Source organism: Sinocyclocheilus rhinocerous, unplaced genomic scaffold (genome assembly GCF_001515625.1).
Source record: "Sinocyclocheilus rhinocerous isolate Xijiao unplaced genomic scaffold, SAMN03320098_v1.1 scaffold1339, whole genome shotgun sequence".
Classification (NCBI taxonomy): Eukaryota; Metazoa; Chordata; class Actinopteri; order Cypriniformes; family Cyprinidae; genus Sinocyclocheilus; species Sinocyclocheilus rhinocerous.
Genome location: NW_015634830.1, coordinates 411,927 through 429,029, shown reverse-complemented (window position 1 = coordinate 429,029; position 17,103 = coordinate 411,927). Strand labels below are relative to the sequence as shown.

The 17,103-nt window shown below is 36.3% G+C and overlaps 1 protein-coding gene across 2 annotated transcripts in view; it reads left to right on the top strand.

Annotated features, from left to right (window-relative positions):
• LOC107745977 (guanine nucleotide-binding protein G(o) subunit alpha-like) overlaps positions 1-17,103 on the top strand; it is a 31,955-nt gene that overhangs the window by 12,437 nt on the left and 2,415 nt on the right. Inside the window, exons 4-8 of one of the 2 annotated variants that reach the window (XM_016560010.1) lie at positions 754-914; positions 8,845-8,973; positions 13,819-13,948; positions 14,290-14,358; positions 15,790-15,877. In XM_016560010.1, the coding sequence (XP_016415496.1) occupies positions 754-914; positions 8,845-8,973; positions 13,819-13,948; positions 14,290-14,358; positions 15,790-15,877 (577 nt within the window). Of the gene's footprint in view, positions 1-753; positions 915-8,844; positions 8,974-13,818; positions 13,949-14,162; positions 14,235-14,289; positions 14,359-15,789; positions 15,878-17,103 lie in introns of both variants that reach the window. The other variant, XM_016560009.1, reaches the window with a different exon arrangement.

Below are 17,103 nucleotides of genomic sequence, written 5' to 3'. Positions count from 1 at the left end.
TAATAATAATAATTAATAATATATAAATAATTTCTTTTTTATTATTTTTATTGTTTCAAAGATACATTGCCTTGTGGTTTTACTGTTTGCAGTACAAGTTCCACTAGGTGGCGGCATGTTTTCAGATCTAAGGATGTGAATGCAAACATTCAGTCCAAAGCAACATATCAGTCACTGAGTCGTGTGCTATTAGAATCCTCCCTCGGTTCCGGCGTGTTCCAGACTTCTGCCTCAAACAGTCATTATCTTCTTCCGGACGCACCTAACGGCACAATGAGGGTCGTCTGCTTTGATTATGAAATATAACCATGGTGTAGGGTGGCCTTGATCAGGTCATGTGATGAACACTGTACTGTAATCAGATCAGGCCAATTGTTCTTTAATAACAGTGCTAGTCATTGGGTCACACCAGCAGATCTTTGTTCTAGTTGTTTAAATGTTATTGTTTTATGCTTATCTAGTCCCTAACCTTAATTTCTTAACTTCCTTAATCAACCCCTAACTAGGTTTAGGTCACACTGGGTTGACTAGTCATCCAAAAACTGACTAATTATGAGGTAAATGAGCAATCTAGTTTTGATATTTTTAGCACTAGTGCTTTATTTAGCATGCTAACAGCATGTTAAGTTTTAGCAGTTAGACAATCTGCACAGTTTAAATTCTTAAAATTTAGAAACGTTCTTGAAAAATTCTTTAAACTCTTTGTCGGAAGTGCAAGTGGTGTATTTGTCTATGTTTATGTTGTTTCTCCAGGTCCACGCTCACTCCGTTCTCTCGTGTGGCCGTTGCTTCGACGAAGACCAGATGCTGTTCCCGTTCATAGGCCACGCCCTCTGCTGTTTGTGGGCGGATCAGGGGGTGCGGTCGGCAGCGGCGCGAGGATACGAGTACGAACTCAATGACTCGGCATTATAGTGAGTAACACTTCTCTAATGGCGCTTTTCCACTGCGTGGTACAACTCTGCTGGGCACGGCTCAGTACGGCACGGCACGGCTCGGCTCGGCACGGTTTGCGTTTCCACTGCAGTTCAGTACCGCTTTAGAGTGGTTGTGTTTGTGTCGCAAGTTCAGTGACGCAGGTAGTGACGATTCTCTCCGGCCAATCCGTGATCAGCAGAGTTTACACGTCACGTTTTGGTAACGGTACGGTTCACTTGGAACCCCAACTGAGGTGGTACTAAAAAAAGTACCAGGTACTGTACCCAGTGGAAAACCCCCAAAAGTTAACCATACCGAGCCGTACTGTGCCGTACCATGCAGTGGAAAAGCGCCATAATTGGACTCTAATCGCTAATTCCTAACCATCGCTTATTAGACGTTAACATAAACACAGTAATACATTATTTGCGAGCAATGTTTTTGACCAAGAGTTCAAATTATGATAATATTTAATATGTAATATTAGATTAGATTTCCTAGAACATGCTCTTAGAGGTTTGTCCTTTCACATTTTACATTTGTTTTTGGAGTGTTTAGCTACTTAGCTGCGCACTTTCTAAGTACCCAATGTTTGGTTGTGATTTATAATTTTATCTTCATGTCCACATGTTATGCAGGGCTTCTTTAAGGGGGTCATATGATGTTGCTAAAAAGAACAGTATTTTGTGTATTTGGTGTAATGAAATGTGTTTATGCGGTTTAAGGTTAAAAAACACACATTATTTTCCACATACTGTACATTATTGTTTCTCCTCTATGCCCCGCCTTTCTGAAACGCATCGATTTTTACAAAGCTCATCGGTCTGAAAAGCGAGGTGTGCTCTGATTGGCCAGCTATCCAGTGCATTGTGATTGGCTGAATACCTGAAGCGTGTGACGGAAATGTTACGCCTCTTAACACACTCTGATGCCGTCTCCCGGCACGGCGAGACAAAACCAATAAAACCCATTACAAACGAGGCATTTGTTGCATCCAGTGGGGACATAATTACTGATTATAATGACTTATACTGTGTTTTAAGTCATTATACTTAAATGACTTAAAACACTCCGCTTCGTCCACGGTGAAAGCCGATCCGGCGATCCACAGCACGAAGTTGATGTATTTCCTCAGCGACCAGCACAGATCAGCTCTAAGCATGACGAAGCGGATATCGTCCTCTTTTGGAAGACCAAACAAAGTAGTTTCGCTTTCACAACGAAACACACAGCGCCTTCATGACATGGCGGCAGCAACAATACTACAGCGAGAATAAAAGTTACGCCTTCTTTCTTTGCGTGAACATTTGGGCGGTGTTATGCAAATCTTCCCACACAGTGATGTAGATATGTGGGGGCGTGTTAGAACAAGCCGTTTTAGGTAGGTGTGGCTGAATCTTAACTTTTAAAAAGAATATCTCTTTGGATTTGAGACTTTAGTGTTTGCAACTTTACAGATCTTCTTTATGCACCAAGAGCTTGTAACACTTCAAAGAGAAAGGAAAAATTGAAATCGCATCATATGACCCCTTTAAGATTAGCTAGTCAGGAAGTTGTTCAGGCAATCTATGGGCTAGTTGATTTTGATTATAAATTATAGAAACTGATGTAATTAAATTATTTACATTGCCTTCTATGTTTTCTGTTAGCCACGTTTTTTTTTTTTCAGCTATCCTGTTTTTTTGTTTGTTTTTTTCATTTAGCTTTCCTGTTTTCAGTATAGCATCTTTTTTTCCAGTTAGCCTCACTTTTTTTTTTTTTTAGTTAGCCTCTTAGTTAGCCTTTTTTTGTCAGTTAGGCTACAGTGTTTTCAGTTAGCGTTCTGTGTTTGGTGGTTAAGAAAAGCTCTTTTAACTAGCTTATAACACAATAACACATTACCTTTTGATCAGACCTTGAGCAAAGAGAATTCAGACCAAACTCCAGAATGGGTCTTCGAAATGCTTTGCATCTGATTTGAATGCATTAAGCTCAAATAGGCCAATCATGATCTGGAAAAGGTCATGAATGTTTTATTCTGATCTAATTGGTGGTTTGACACGGGGGCTGACCTCTGAATCTTTCTCATGTTCGGTAAACATTTCACATGCAGCAAGGAAATTTACAGACAATTTTAAGAAAAACAATTTCTCGAAATATTCATTTTATATTATTCTGAATGTATTAAAGATCCTTAGCACAGATTACGTCATTCATTTTCAGTTATTGACCAGCATTTATCTCCGGAAGACTTGATCCTGAAGGTTTTATCGTTATTCAATGATTTATCGATTTTCTATCACTCTCGCCCAGGTTTTCCCGATGCTTCCTGATGCAGTTTCCTTAGCCTCTATGTAGGTGTAATGGAACTAATGTGTGCCTGCCACTCTTGAGCCATAGGTTTAATGGAACTAATGTGCGACTGCCACTCTTGAGCCATAATGGCCGCTGATCTGTGACTCAATCTGACACTCCCACTGTGAATAATGGCTGATTAGTGGGATATTCAACAGTGAATTGTGTAATTACGTGTGTGTGATGGCAAACTAAAACACCAGGAGGCTGATTATTTAAATGAAGCAGAGAGGGTCACCCGTGTCGCAGGCGTGTGGTGTGTGCCACAGCGAATGAACCTCAAACTCCACAGCGAGGTGTGTGTGTGTGGTAACTCATAAACGGCAATTAGAAAACAGTCAAACCTCAAAGCCTACAGCCTTTGCCAGTTGATATATATATATATATATATATATATATATATAAATAAAATTATGGTAAAGTAAGTGTGTGTGTGTGTGTGATTGACAGGTACTCCTGCCCCCCCGTTGGCCCCCGGGGCCAAGGGGCCCCTCTAGACACTTCAGTCAGTAATATGGATTCAATAACATGCTTGTCACCGGGAGCGACTAAATTATCACCATGGCACTGATTTGAGTTGAGGTTTGAAGAGTGTTTAAAGCGGACACACATAACACATAATGAAGAATTTTGCATGAAAAAGTACTAAAATTTCACTTTATTTTATAATAAGCCTGATTTGCATAAAAAGGAGGCTGAAAAGAATGACAGTGACTTAATTAAATGTGGTGCAGTGCTGTTTTAGCATAGAGATTTGGACTAAAATGTCATTTCTCAATGTCTGGGTCATACCGTATCTCTCGCTCTCCAGGTTTAAAAACCTTTCCTCCCAAGCTGTCATGTCACACCTGCAGGGCTCCATCACCCATCCTCACACACAAACACGAGAAACACACATATTCTCTTGTTAAAGGTCAGATTTATCAGAGGGCATTCCCGTCGTCTGCAGGCCAGGTCACAGCTCCTCACCTGTTCATATCCTGCATGCATCTTGTGAAATCTCTTTTCATTTAGCCTTTCATCCATTCTCATTTGCCCTCCCTCGCTATTCTAAATTCTCCGCAAAAACCACCACCCTAAAACTCTGACCGGCGAAAATTCAATTGTGTGGAAAAATAGATCAGAAATGGAGTGAGGAGAAAAGATACTTTAGAGAGAAGGGTGTTTGGTGAAAGGTCAAAGTGGTGTCAAATCAATCCGAGAGTTAAAGTATATCTACAAAACTCCAGAAGAGGTTTTCAAATGCTGAAAATACTTTAAAATGTCACACTGATGGAGAAACCAGGTCAAACCAGCTTTGGAAAGGAGAACAGATCATCTAAAAATTACCCTTAAGATGTTTTTCTTCTGTAGGACGCAAAAGAAGAGATGTAGAATGTTCATGCTGCTCTTGTCCATACAGCATACAGTGAGATTGGTGGTCTACAAAATTATCTCCTAATAACCTTAAATGAATAGTTTACCTAAAAATTAAAATTTGCTGAAAATGTACACACCCTCAGGCCATTCAAGATGTAGATGAGTTTGTTTTTTCATGGGAACAGATTTGGAGAAATGTAGCATTACATCACTTGCTCACCAATGGATCCTCTGCAGTGAATGGGTGCCGTCAGAATGAGAGTCCAAACAGCTGATAAAAACATCACAATAATCCACAAGTAATCCACACCACTCCAGTCTATCAATTATATAGATTACTTATATTATGGATTACTTGTGGATTATTGTGATGTTTTTATCAGCTGTTTGGACTCTCATTCTGACGGCACCCATTCACTGCAGAGGATCCATTGGTGAACAAGTGATGTAATGGTAAATATCTCCAAATCTGTTCTGATGATGAAACACATCTTGGATGGCCTGAGGGTGAGTAGATTTTCAGCAAATTTTCATTTTTGGGTGAACTATTCCTTTAATGATCAGCCTAGGCCAGTTAAAAACCATCAGAACTGGTTTTAGCTGTTTTTTTTCTTGTAGGGGCTAGATAAAAAAGACCATTTCTGGAGTCTACAGCTGGTAAAATTAGCCTTTGCCTTTCCCTAAGGAGCGTTAGAGGGTTAGACAGATCCACAGCGACAGGGCCTTTGGGTCCTGCTGGGAATTGAAGGCCAGCAGTGAGTGAATGTTGCATCCTGATGCACGTAACGGTATGTCTGTCTTATACACCCAGACGCGTTTAAGGAAACACACCTCACACTTGTGTGCTCAGTCTCCTCTCAGGCCTGAGGTGTCCGCAGACATGCCGCCCAGGGGGTTTACAAGATCAGACTCTGCTGGAATGCCAAGGAATCGCATTGGCACTGAGGATGGGATGTGTCTGTTTAGCTGTCACTAAAACCAGAAACACTATGCAGAGTGAGTTCTTAGTTCACTTTGGCAGTTACAATCTTAGTACTTGACAGTGGTATTGTTATTAACTAAAGCTAAAATTATTGTAAAATGTTGTTGTTAATTGAAATAAAGCTGAAATAAAATAATATATTAGATAAAAATCTAAACACAAATTAAAAATGTTGCCACCTACTGTTATGGTGGAGCAACAGTCTGAAAATAATCCTGCTAAAGCATGTTTGTTAAAGTTAACAAGCAACTAAACTGAATAATAGCACCATTGGTTTAACGATACATACGTTTGATAGTAACAGTTCACGCTAACGCCTGCTAGCACTTCTTGCTATAAAGTTGTGAATGTGTGAATACAGCACATATGTTTCCGTATTCACTTATGCAAAAGAGTTTCCTTCAAATATCTGTCATTACACCATGTGTTACAGTTAAGTAGCTTGCATGTCAACAGTTAATTACTTTAAATGATGAGAAACTTGTTTAGCAGCGTTGCGGAAACAAGTTGAGAGAATTTTGCTGTGAAAGTTACTTAAACTGCAGTCAAGTTAGTACTCTTTTGAAAAAGTAGTTAGCCACTCTACAAGCTACTAACAAAAAGTAGCTAACTTAAGCTAAATTTAGTTGAAAACATGAACATAGTCAATAGCTAGCTATAGAAAGGGCGACAGCAGCCAACTTCAACTTTCTTAACAAGAATCTCTTCAAACCAGTGCTTTAGCATGACATTAGCCATGTTAGGTAAACTACTTTAAAACTTTAGCCTGCCTAGCTGTAAGCTAATTGTCATTTACACTCTTTTCAGGAGGTAGTTAGCCACTCAACAAGCTACTAACAAAAAGTAGTTCACTTGAGCTGAATTTAATTGACAACATGAACCTAGTCAATGTAGCTAGCTAAAGGACTACATTTTAGCTAACTTCAGCACAATTCTCTTCAAACCAGTGCTCTAGCATGACATTAGCCATGTTGGGTAAACCACTTTGAAACTTCAGCTTGCTAGCAAGAAGCTACTTGTCATTTAAGCTAGTCTTTTTTTCTTTCTTTTTTTTAAACTAGTTAGCCACTCTTGCTAGCCACAAGCTATTAGAATTTAGTTCAAAGGGCTTTTTTGTTTGTGGACTGCTAACAGCATTGAAGCTGCAATGCTAAATATTAAAATATGACAGGGATTCATTGCCCTTAGATGATAAAAGTTTGTGCTAATGATGCTATAGTGTCCCTTGCAGCAACAGTGTGAATGCAACGCGTACATTTCAGCACGCAACAGTGTGTACGTCAAGCTGTGATGTGCTAGCATATAGTAAAACATGGTCTTCTGTTTGCATGGACTGAATGATAAAAGTCAAGTCACCTTTCAGTAAATAGCGCTTTTAACAATACAGATTGTGTCAAAGCAACTGAACAGCATTAATTAGGAAAATAGTGTGTCAATAATGCAAAATGACAATAGTAAACACTAATTTTCCAGTTAAAGACAGTTCATCATTGAATTCAGTGATGTCATCATCCAGCTCAGTTCAGTTTAAATAGTATATTTGCAATCAAGTCAACGATATCGCTAGAAATGAAGTGTCCCCAACTAAGCAAGCCAGAGGCGACAGCGGCAAGGAACCAAAACTCCATCGGTGACAGAATGGAGAAAAAACCTTGGGAGAAACCAAGCTCAGTCGGGGGGCCAGTTCTCCTCTGACCAGACAAAACCAGCAGTTCAATTCCAGGCAGAAATTAGAAATTATCAGCGCTAACTCGCAGCGCTGTGTGCTCCACTAATTGCGCACCTGTTACTCGTTTCCCCTTCAGCTCGAGCTGCACCGAATGCAGCTTGAACGTGTCCTCACCTGCACTCAAAGGTAGACACACATCCGTCATTAAAGCAAGTAACAGTGAGTAAAACAATGGTAATGTGTGTGAATAGAGTATTTGTAATGTAAGCGAGGTTAGCGGCAACCACGCTGGCGATGCTAGCGGGCTATTTGCTAATAGCGGACTCGGGAAATCAAAATAAAACTAGTGATAACAAGGCGCTCTGATTGTTTTTGTTGTAGAATACGATAGGGGATATATTCACACGTTATATAAACGAAAAACGTTATATAAAATGGTCTTATCAGTGCAGGAAAAGATGCCTCGAACAATCTTAATCAAAAACTGTGGCACAGTTGTCTGAGGTTATTGCTTCAAAACTGTGTTTACGTGTTTGTTTGTCTAATTCTCTCTTCAGGGTGTTTGCGATCTCCTGCGAGGTGTGTGTATCGCTACATAGCGCGCACTCAGGATAATCCCTCTCTTTAGCACATCCGCGTACAGAAATCCCCCCACAGATTTGCTTATACTGTATCATTCTGTATTTACATTCATGCTGGTAATTAGCATACAACGCGTGTTTCCCCCGGGCCAGTCTTATCATCACCGCAGACGCTAACTGCAGTCAGAGGTAAAGCTGCTTACCTAGACAATGAAAGACTGCCCTTAAGGAGAGGGCTTTTCCCACAGAGACCCGATTATAAGAGGTGAAGAGCCGTGTTTGCACCCAAGCCCCTTTTTTACCAAGACGTTGCTGAAGCTGAAGTTGTTCCCTAAAACCTGCTGGTATCAAACCAGGAACCGCTAAGGGGCAGGATAATAACTTGTAAGGTTTCAATGCAGCAAGAACTAAGTCTGGTGTCACTAACACAAAACAAACTAGGTTGTGTGAAAGCACTATATATCGGTACCATACCGATTATCTGCCGATATTATAGTGTTTTTTTTATTTTTATTGGCAGGTTGTGTATGTGTGTTGGATATTTAATTTATTTCCCCTGTTTTTACATTTTGATAACATTTGCTGTCATCTAACACACTTAAAGTTAATCTTTAAAAACTTTTTTTTTCTGTACATTTGAATACTGTGATGCCTAAATTCAATTGTAGGATTAATTTATTTACTTATATTAATTTTTTATTCATTGATTTTTAATTTATTGAGACCAGTGTTGTTATTGTTAAGTACTAAATTCACTAAAACCAAAGTTAATTATATGAATTACTAATGAATATGAAACCTGAAACTTTGTATCGGCCATGTATTGGTTATCGGCCATAACGGGACAATAATTATAGGCTTATGAGATTTGTTCACAGAACTTCTGGCCAAGAACCAGGTCCATTTGGGTGGAAAAGAGATTCCAGACAGAACTTCGAAATGTGTCATTACTGTACTTTTTGTTGTAAAATTTGTTTATCTATATGTCTCTCTGTTCCCAGTTTTTTCGAGAACATGGGCAGGGTCATCGCTCCCAATTACATGCCGACAGAAACGGACATTTTAAGAGTCCGACTGAGAACCACGGGAGTGATCGAGACACAGTTCAAAGTCAAACACCTGGTCTTCAGGTAAACAGTCTCTTTATTGTCAGTTTGTCGCAACTGTTGTTACAAGAAGTTGTAGAAAAATATGTCTGTGAATCATCCAACATAAAGCTTTTTCAGTTTCTCAGTTCAAGCGTTTTCAGTTGATGTTTGTCTAAAAGTAGCTATAGCAACTGAGTAAAAATTGAGGGGGTTTCCTTCTCATAACCTCACGATTTCATGATATTGACCATGTCAACATCCTCATCCTCCATCTCTCACTATGTTCTGAAACGTCAGCTTGCATGATGTTCTGAAGCATCGCTCCATTCGTCAATATCCTAACTGGCATTATCAGCATTGAGCACAAGTTCAGCTTTGATTTGGGTGCAAGACTTGTTTGAATTCGTCTGAGTTTTTTTCGACGTCTTGTCGAGTCTGAGCTTAAATATGTCGACAAACAACTTTTAAAGGTATATGCTAATTGTTTGTTTAATTTGAACCCGTGTTATTTTAGTATCATTGATATACTTTCATTGATTTTTTCTGTTTTCATTTTCATTGTGTAAAAAATTAAAAGATGTTTAGTTTTTTTGAAAAAATATAGTAACATAAAAATACGTATTAATGCTCAATAGAACGTTTTATTTGATTATTTTACAGTATTTATTTAATGTCCTAATGTAATATTATAAAATTAAAATGTATTAACGCAAAACATTTTTTTAACTTAATGTTAATCCAAGTGTTAATACAACAAACAGATTATTCACATGCACTGACCTCAGCTTTTCAGACTCCTCTCTTACGTGACAGAGGAGAGCATCATGGGATCTCATGGGAATGACAGCTCTTGTTTTTCATTTTGTGCTCTTGTTTAGAATCGACTGCAGGAGAGCCTCAAGCTGTTCTCGTCAATCTGCAATAACATCTTCTTCAGAAGTACTTCTATGGTAAGAAACGGTTCAATTAACCGAGAGAGCTCATCCAATCTCATCGTCCCTTTAGCTCAAGAGGAGGTCAGTGGACAAACAACTTTTAAAGGTATATGCTAATTGTTTGTTTAATTTGAACCCGTGTTATTTTAGTATCATTGATATACTTTCATTGATTTTTTCTGTTTTCATTTTCATTTAAAGTTTTAGTAATTTTGTTGTGTTTTTGACATTTTTATTAGTTTTTTTCAAATGTCTATATAGTTTTTATTTTAATTTAATTTTTGTTAATTTTCTATCTTGTGTTCTTATATAGTTTACATTTCATTTATTTAAATTTTAGTTGTTTTTTTTTGTTTTAGTTTATTTCGTTTTATTTTAGTACTTCAACTTAATCTAAACAAAAATAATAAATGTTATTTTTGTATGCTTTATTTTTTCAGTTGATGTTTATTTTATGTCAAGTAATGGCATTTTTTTATGGTTTTAGTTTTAGTTAACATTTGCTTGATGCACAGTTTAATCATAAATCCCAGCTGTTTGCTTTAGTCAGTCACAATGACATTTGATCCTCAAAATGTTAGAATGGAAAAGTTTCATGTGTGTTCATTGTCCTCTCAAGTTTAATTTTGTGCAAACATTGGACTACCAATAAAACGATTGGGAGGTTTCATGGGAAATGTGAGTAATTTTCTGCCTGGCAGGTTTTACCAGCCATTTGAATGTTAATGGAGACATTTACAGCTATGTGATGCCGTCAACTGTTTGATATGGCATGGAAAGATAAGCGTTTTGGCATTTGGTGGAAAGCAACTGTCTTTGTCTATACTTTTTCGTTTGCTTCTCTTGGGCTCTTTCTGCCCTGAGAGTTGGCTAATTTATTGGCTTCAGTTGAAGGCTTCTGCAATAATATTTATATTGCATTACTTAACATAATGCTAAATCTAAATTTCCACGGCTTTCATGACAGTTTTTAATAAAAGAGCTTCTACAACATCATAAAATCAAAACAAGATGAAACTGTTTGTGGGATGTAGGGATGTTTGAAACACCCAGTTGGATGCCAATCCATTTAGTCCTCTTCACAGTTTGGTCTTTAAAAACGTCAATTTTTCCGTCTGAAAAAAATTGTTAATCTGTTTTCTTTGTTGGGTTTTTAAGTTAAATTGTCCTATAGAGTATAAATATGAGCAATAAATCCCATAAACACTGAAATCAGAGTGGAATTAAGAAAATAAGGGCGCCCCACTATGATTAAGTCCTTTATGTTCATTATAAGCAGTGAACTCTAAAGCTGATGTTATGTGGAGTAATTGTTATATGAAATCTGTTTAGTTCCTCATGAGCTCTAGAGTGAATGAATTCGGTCTGGAATAACTTAGTGTCAATCTTCTGCACGCTCGACTGCTTGTCCTTATCGCAGCGCTTCACACGCGTCCCATGCTGAAACCTCATGATCTTTATCATATCACTGGATTCACACCTCACTTCTGATATGAACACCCATAGCTGCTGCATATGTGCCTTTGCCTGCCACAATTATTCATTTTTTAAATCGAACGTTTGTTTATTTATTTATGTATTTATTTATTTACTTATTTATGCATTTTTATTATGCATTTATGGGTTTATTAATGCTTTTAATTCATTTTTATTGTATTGCTGCATTCATTTTATTTACTATATCTAAAAATGCAATAGACAAAGACAATAAAATACTGTTTCTCATGGCCATATGTAAATGCTATAGTACCGTTTTAAATAATTTGCATTATTCATTTTTGCAAACAGTTTTGCACTTTATTTGTTTTTTTTTAACTTGATGCTATATTTGTGTGGTCAAATACCCCTAATTTGACTAATTCCAAATAACTTACATTTAACTTATCAACATTAAAAATCATATTTATTTAATTGTTTATTTATGCATGATTTATGCATTTTAATGCATTTTTATGCCTATATTTATTTATGCATTTTTATGAATTTTTGTGGATATATGCTTCATTTTTATTTTATATTGCAAAATTTGCATTCATTAAATTTGTTATAGTTATCTAAAAAGAGTTTTTCTTATGTCCATATGTAAATATAATACTATTTTAAATAGTAATTTGCATGATTAATTTTTGATAACGGTTTTGCACTTAATTTCATTTTCAGTCTTGATGCTTTATTCAAGTGGCCAAATGTTCCTAATTTTCTTATTAACAAAATAACTTGCATTTAGCTTGTCAACCATAAAAGAGTAATTAATTACATTAAAAAGTATTTTCTTCCACTGATTATTATATGCAATAATTATTGTATAGCTATTTTCTTAATTGGACATAAGTAGGAACAACATGGTGTTATAGGTTTGTTGGACAGGAAGTGATTTCACTGTTTTTTCACGAGAGTTTAATGAAATCTCCAAAATAATTTCCTCGCTGCAGCCGAAATCTAAATATCAGGTGGCTCCGGGTCACCCTTGACATGTGAGCTGTAATTAACAGTGTAATGATCAGTGAAATTACTTGCGTCTTGATCAGTGTGTTTAACACCGCACGATTCTCACCTTGTCTCACCTTGATTATGTGGCCACATCAGATCATCCCATAATTAAACAAAGCCATTATTAACCCTTTGTGCTGTTGGAAAAACCCGTGACAAACCAGAAAACAACAGGAAGAAACACTGGTTTGATTTATTTATTTTTTTTCTTGTTTAAATTTCCTGTTGCAGCTGAATAGTCAATAAAATGCTATATAGATACATCTTTATATTTAGATTTACAACGATTTATTCATTATATAAATGTTTAGATATATTTCAATTGCGCAATTTATATGATATTATATTGCATTATTACAGATATAGATTTGAAGTAAATTGGAATTCAGATTTATAAATATTTTCCTTTATATAGCCTAATTATAAAACATTTATATATAAATCTAAACATAAAAGTAAATTCTAAAGAAATCGTTTTAAATTTAAATATATCTATTTTTAAATGGTAATGAATTGTGAGTGTACAGTGTGCATGTAAATTCTGAGTATAAATGTAGCAATGTATAAAAGTGAGTATAAATATAATACATTTTGTTAGTGTGTTTCATATTTCATTAAAAATAAGTATGCTTTCTATTTTTAATTAAAATGGTCACACATTTTTCCCGTTAAACATGATCCTTTTACCTGCAGTTTATTGTACATGAAAACTAATGTAGCAGTTAATATCATAGTGTCAGCATCAGCTATGTTCATGATTCAGTTAATTTGTCTGATTTTTTTATGGGAAACCCTCATGTATTAGTGTCCCGTAAGGCACATATAGATTTATTTTTCCATCATGTTTGAAGTGTGTGTATTGATAGTTTTCATTTCAGACGTGTGGGGGAATCTTTCCCACAAATATAGTGAAGAGATGGCACAGGATAAAGTGGAAGATTGAAAATAAATATGAGAGAGAGAGAATGAGAGAGACTTCTGTGTTTAGGAAACCAAAAAAAAGCTCTGAGAAGAAACGCACGCCATTTTCCCACTCTTTTTAGTTTAAAAAAAAAAAGACATGAAGTGGAGAAATATATAATGAAACATGTCATGTTTTGAGATGTTGTTTTGTTTTGATGCCTCTTTGCTAACTGCTAGCTAAAAAGCTAACTCTTTTAGTGTTGGGATCTAAAACACAGTGAGGGGGAATTTGGTGGAGATTGTTAATTTGAGACGCTTGTTTGATGACATCAAGAGCCCGTTGGTCTGTTTTTCACATGTGCGGATGTGTGTCGCTAGCAGTTAGCAGCATATTAGCATATGTGACGCTGTTGGTAAAAGTCAACATGAAATGATGTTCAAAATCCACTGTACTTTTGTAACTTGATGTAATACCTAAGCTAAATTGGTTTTGTGTTGACTAATGATACTGAGGTGTTTCTTTTCCATTCGAGGACATTTTGTGTCTTTCTCTCCACAGATTGTATGATGTTGGAGGCCAGAGGACAGAGAGGAGGAAGTGGATCAGCTGTTTTGAGGATGTGAGGGCCGTGCTGTTCGTCGTGGCTCTGAGTGGATACGACATGACGCTAGTAGAAGATCCATCTATGGTGCGAAAACAGTTACTTTTGCATTCACCTACTTCAGTTAATGTTCCTGAACAAACAAATGAAGGCCTCAGGAATCAAGATCACCAAGGAGTTATTTAAAACTGAAAACTAGTTTTTAGATGTTAAAACGGTATGCTAGTATTAAAAAACAATAAGTAAATTATGTATTAGTGTGTGTGTGTGTGTGTGTGTGTGTATATATGCTCTTGTTTAGAATCGACTGCAGGAGAGCCTCAAGCTGTTCTCGTCAATCTGCAATAACATCTTCTTCAGAAGTACTTCTATGGTAAGAAACGGTTCAATTAACCGAGAGAGCTCATCCAATCTCATCGTCCCTTTAGCTCAAGAGGAGGTCAGTGTCGTCGATCAAGAGACGACGCGAAACGCCCAACATATGTGACCAAAAAAAGGTCATTTGAGCACACATGCACAAGTTTTGTTTTTAAGTGTGCCTTGCAAAATATTTTCATTTTAGTTTATTTTATTTATCAAGTTTAAGTACGTTTGCATTTACTGAAAACTATTAAAAAATATATAGAGTGTAATAAAAATAAACGAGTAATCTTTTGTGATGATAATTTGCCTCTGAAATGACTTTCCATTTCTGCTGACATCATCAAGTCCTCTCATTTTTAGCCCCTCCCCCCCATCCTCTCATAGGCTAGTTTTCTCTACAGTTTTGCTCTAAAATACACTGTTACCAAAGTCGTTTTTACATTGACATTAACTTTACGTCACCGGTTTGACCAGTATCAATGAGTTCTTCTCAAGTTCTGGACCTCCATCTCGTTATAAACTCAGTTTTACGACTCATGGTTTTGCAGTCACCTGATGAAAGAGTCTACACTCGTTTAGACGGCACTCTTTGTGGTTTCATTCATCGTAGCTTGCTTTGGTAACCTCGCCTCCAGACTTCTCGTAATTACAGCCCACGTCATCAGTTAGCCCAGACTCCGTTATAATTGCCCATGTCGTTTGATAATTAAACTAGCAGGCATAATTTAGGTTGTCCATGTGGGTGACGGTGGTCTGCTTGTTGTCTGTCTATTTATTGTACGCCCTCCGTAAACCTCTTTCCGTGTAATGAGGTGCGCTAATTGCCCTTGTTAAGATGCGTTTTATAGCCACGTTAGTCATACTGTGTTGTTTTGAAACGCTGGGCAAAATCATCACTGGACTAAGTTGTTAATTAGGCCATTATACTGAGCCGAACTCGCCGTTTTTTTTCTCTCTCTTTCTGTCATCTTTTGTGGACACTGAAGTATAAAAGGAAGAGTTCATCCATAAATGAACATTTGCTGAAAATGTAGCCATCCAAGATGTAGCTGAGTTTGTTTCTTTATTCAGATTTGGAGAAATTTAGCATCACATCACTTGCTGACCAATGGATCCTCTGCAGTGAATGGGTGCCGTCAGAATGAGAGTCCAAACAGCAAACACACAGCTTTTTTCTTCACAAGACATTAACTGATGGACTGGAGTGGTGTGGATTATTGTGATGTTTTTATGTTTGGACTCTCATTCTGATGGCACCTATTCACTGCAGAGGATCCATTGGTGAGCAAGTGATGCAATGCTACATTTCTCCAACTCTGTTCTGATATAGAAACAAACTCATCTACATCTTCAGTAAATTAAAATTTTTGGTCAAACTATTCCTTTTATAATCTCTTTTTGTCGAGTTGGTCATTGTAACCACACACACAACTTACTTCTTGGAGACTTTCTATAGCTTTTGTAATTGACTAATCAATTCTAGTCCTAAATGACTGATTTTACAGAGCTACTGATTGATGGGTTTTGCCCAGCGTGGCGTGTAAGTCTCTCTTCTTGTTTTGCAGATATTATTCATGAACAAGATTGATCTTTTCCAAGAGAAGATTCTCCACTCCGGGCGTCATCTGCGGCATTACCTTCCCCAGTTCAGAGGTGAGAGACGGATCTATGATTACACATGAATCATGTTTACTTTCTCTGAAAGAAAGTTATTTATTATTTACTTCAGCTGCTCGCAAAGTTATATTTGTTCGTTCATGTCCTTTATTAAAGCTCAGGATTGGCAAGCATTTCTATCTTCTACTGCTCCCAAATGCATTCTTTCTTTTATTGGTTTGTTCTCTGATTTAGTTTGTTTCATTCATTTGATAGTTCACTTTCTTTTGTTTGCTTGTTTCTTTTTGTTCTTTCATTCGTTTGACTTCCATTCATTTTTAGCATTTGTGTGGTTCATTCATCTACTTTTATTTGTTCTTTTCCTTTTTTCTTTCATTCAATTGTTTGTTCTTGATTTCATTTGTTTGTTTCTTTCGTTCATTCCTTTGTTCTTGTTTTGCTCATTCATTTCTTCTCTTTTGTGCATTGTCCTTCGTTAGTTCATCTTATTTTCCCAGTTTATTCTTTCATTGTTTGTTTGTTTGTTCATTCTATTTAAGTTGTCTTTTTCTTTTCTTAGTTCATTCTTTTGTTTGTTCTTGTTTATTAATTCTTTCTCTTTTGGTAATTTGTTTTTGTTCATTCTCTTTTGTTGTTCATTCTCTCTCTGTGTGTTCTTTTGTTTGTTTCATTCTCTTTTTGTTCCCAGTTCATTTGTTTATTCTTTTTCAGTTATGTGTTTTTCTTTTAATCATTTATTTCTTTTTGTTCTTTTTTATTTGTTTGTTTGTTCTTTCTTTTTCATTCATTTGTTTTTTTTGTTCTTGTTTTTTTTCATTCATTTGTTTATTCTTTCTCTTTTTCATTTGTTCTTTCGTTCATTCAGTCCTTTAATTTTTCTTTTCTATTTTGTTTGTTCATTTTCTTTTTTCCAGTTTATTCTTTCTTGTTCGTTCATTATTTTTTAATTGTTTGTTTTTCTTCTAGTCACTTGTTTATTTTCCTTCTGTTAGTTCTTTCTTTTTTGTTTGTTTGTATCTTTGTCATTTATTTGTCCATTTTCCTTGATTTTCTTCTTTCATTTGTTTGTTCATTTGCTTTTTTCATTCCCTTTTCTCTTCTCTCTTGTTTGTTTTATTCATTTATATGCTATTTCTTTATTTTAGTTGTTTGTATTCTTATGTTTGTTCACTTTCATTTGTTTGCTTCTTTCTTTCTTTCTTTCTTTCATCCTTTTGTCTTTTCTTTCGTCCTTTCGTCCTGTAGCACTGTCCTTCCATTAA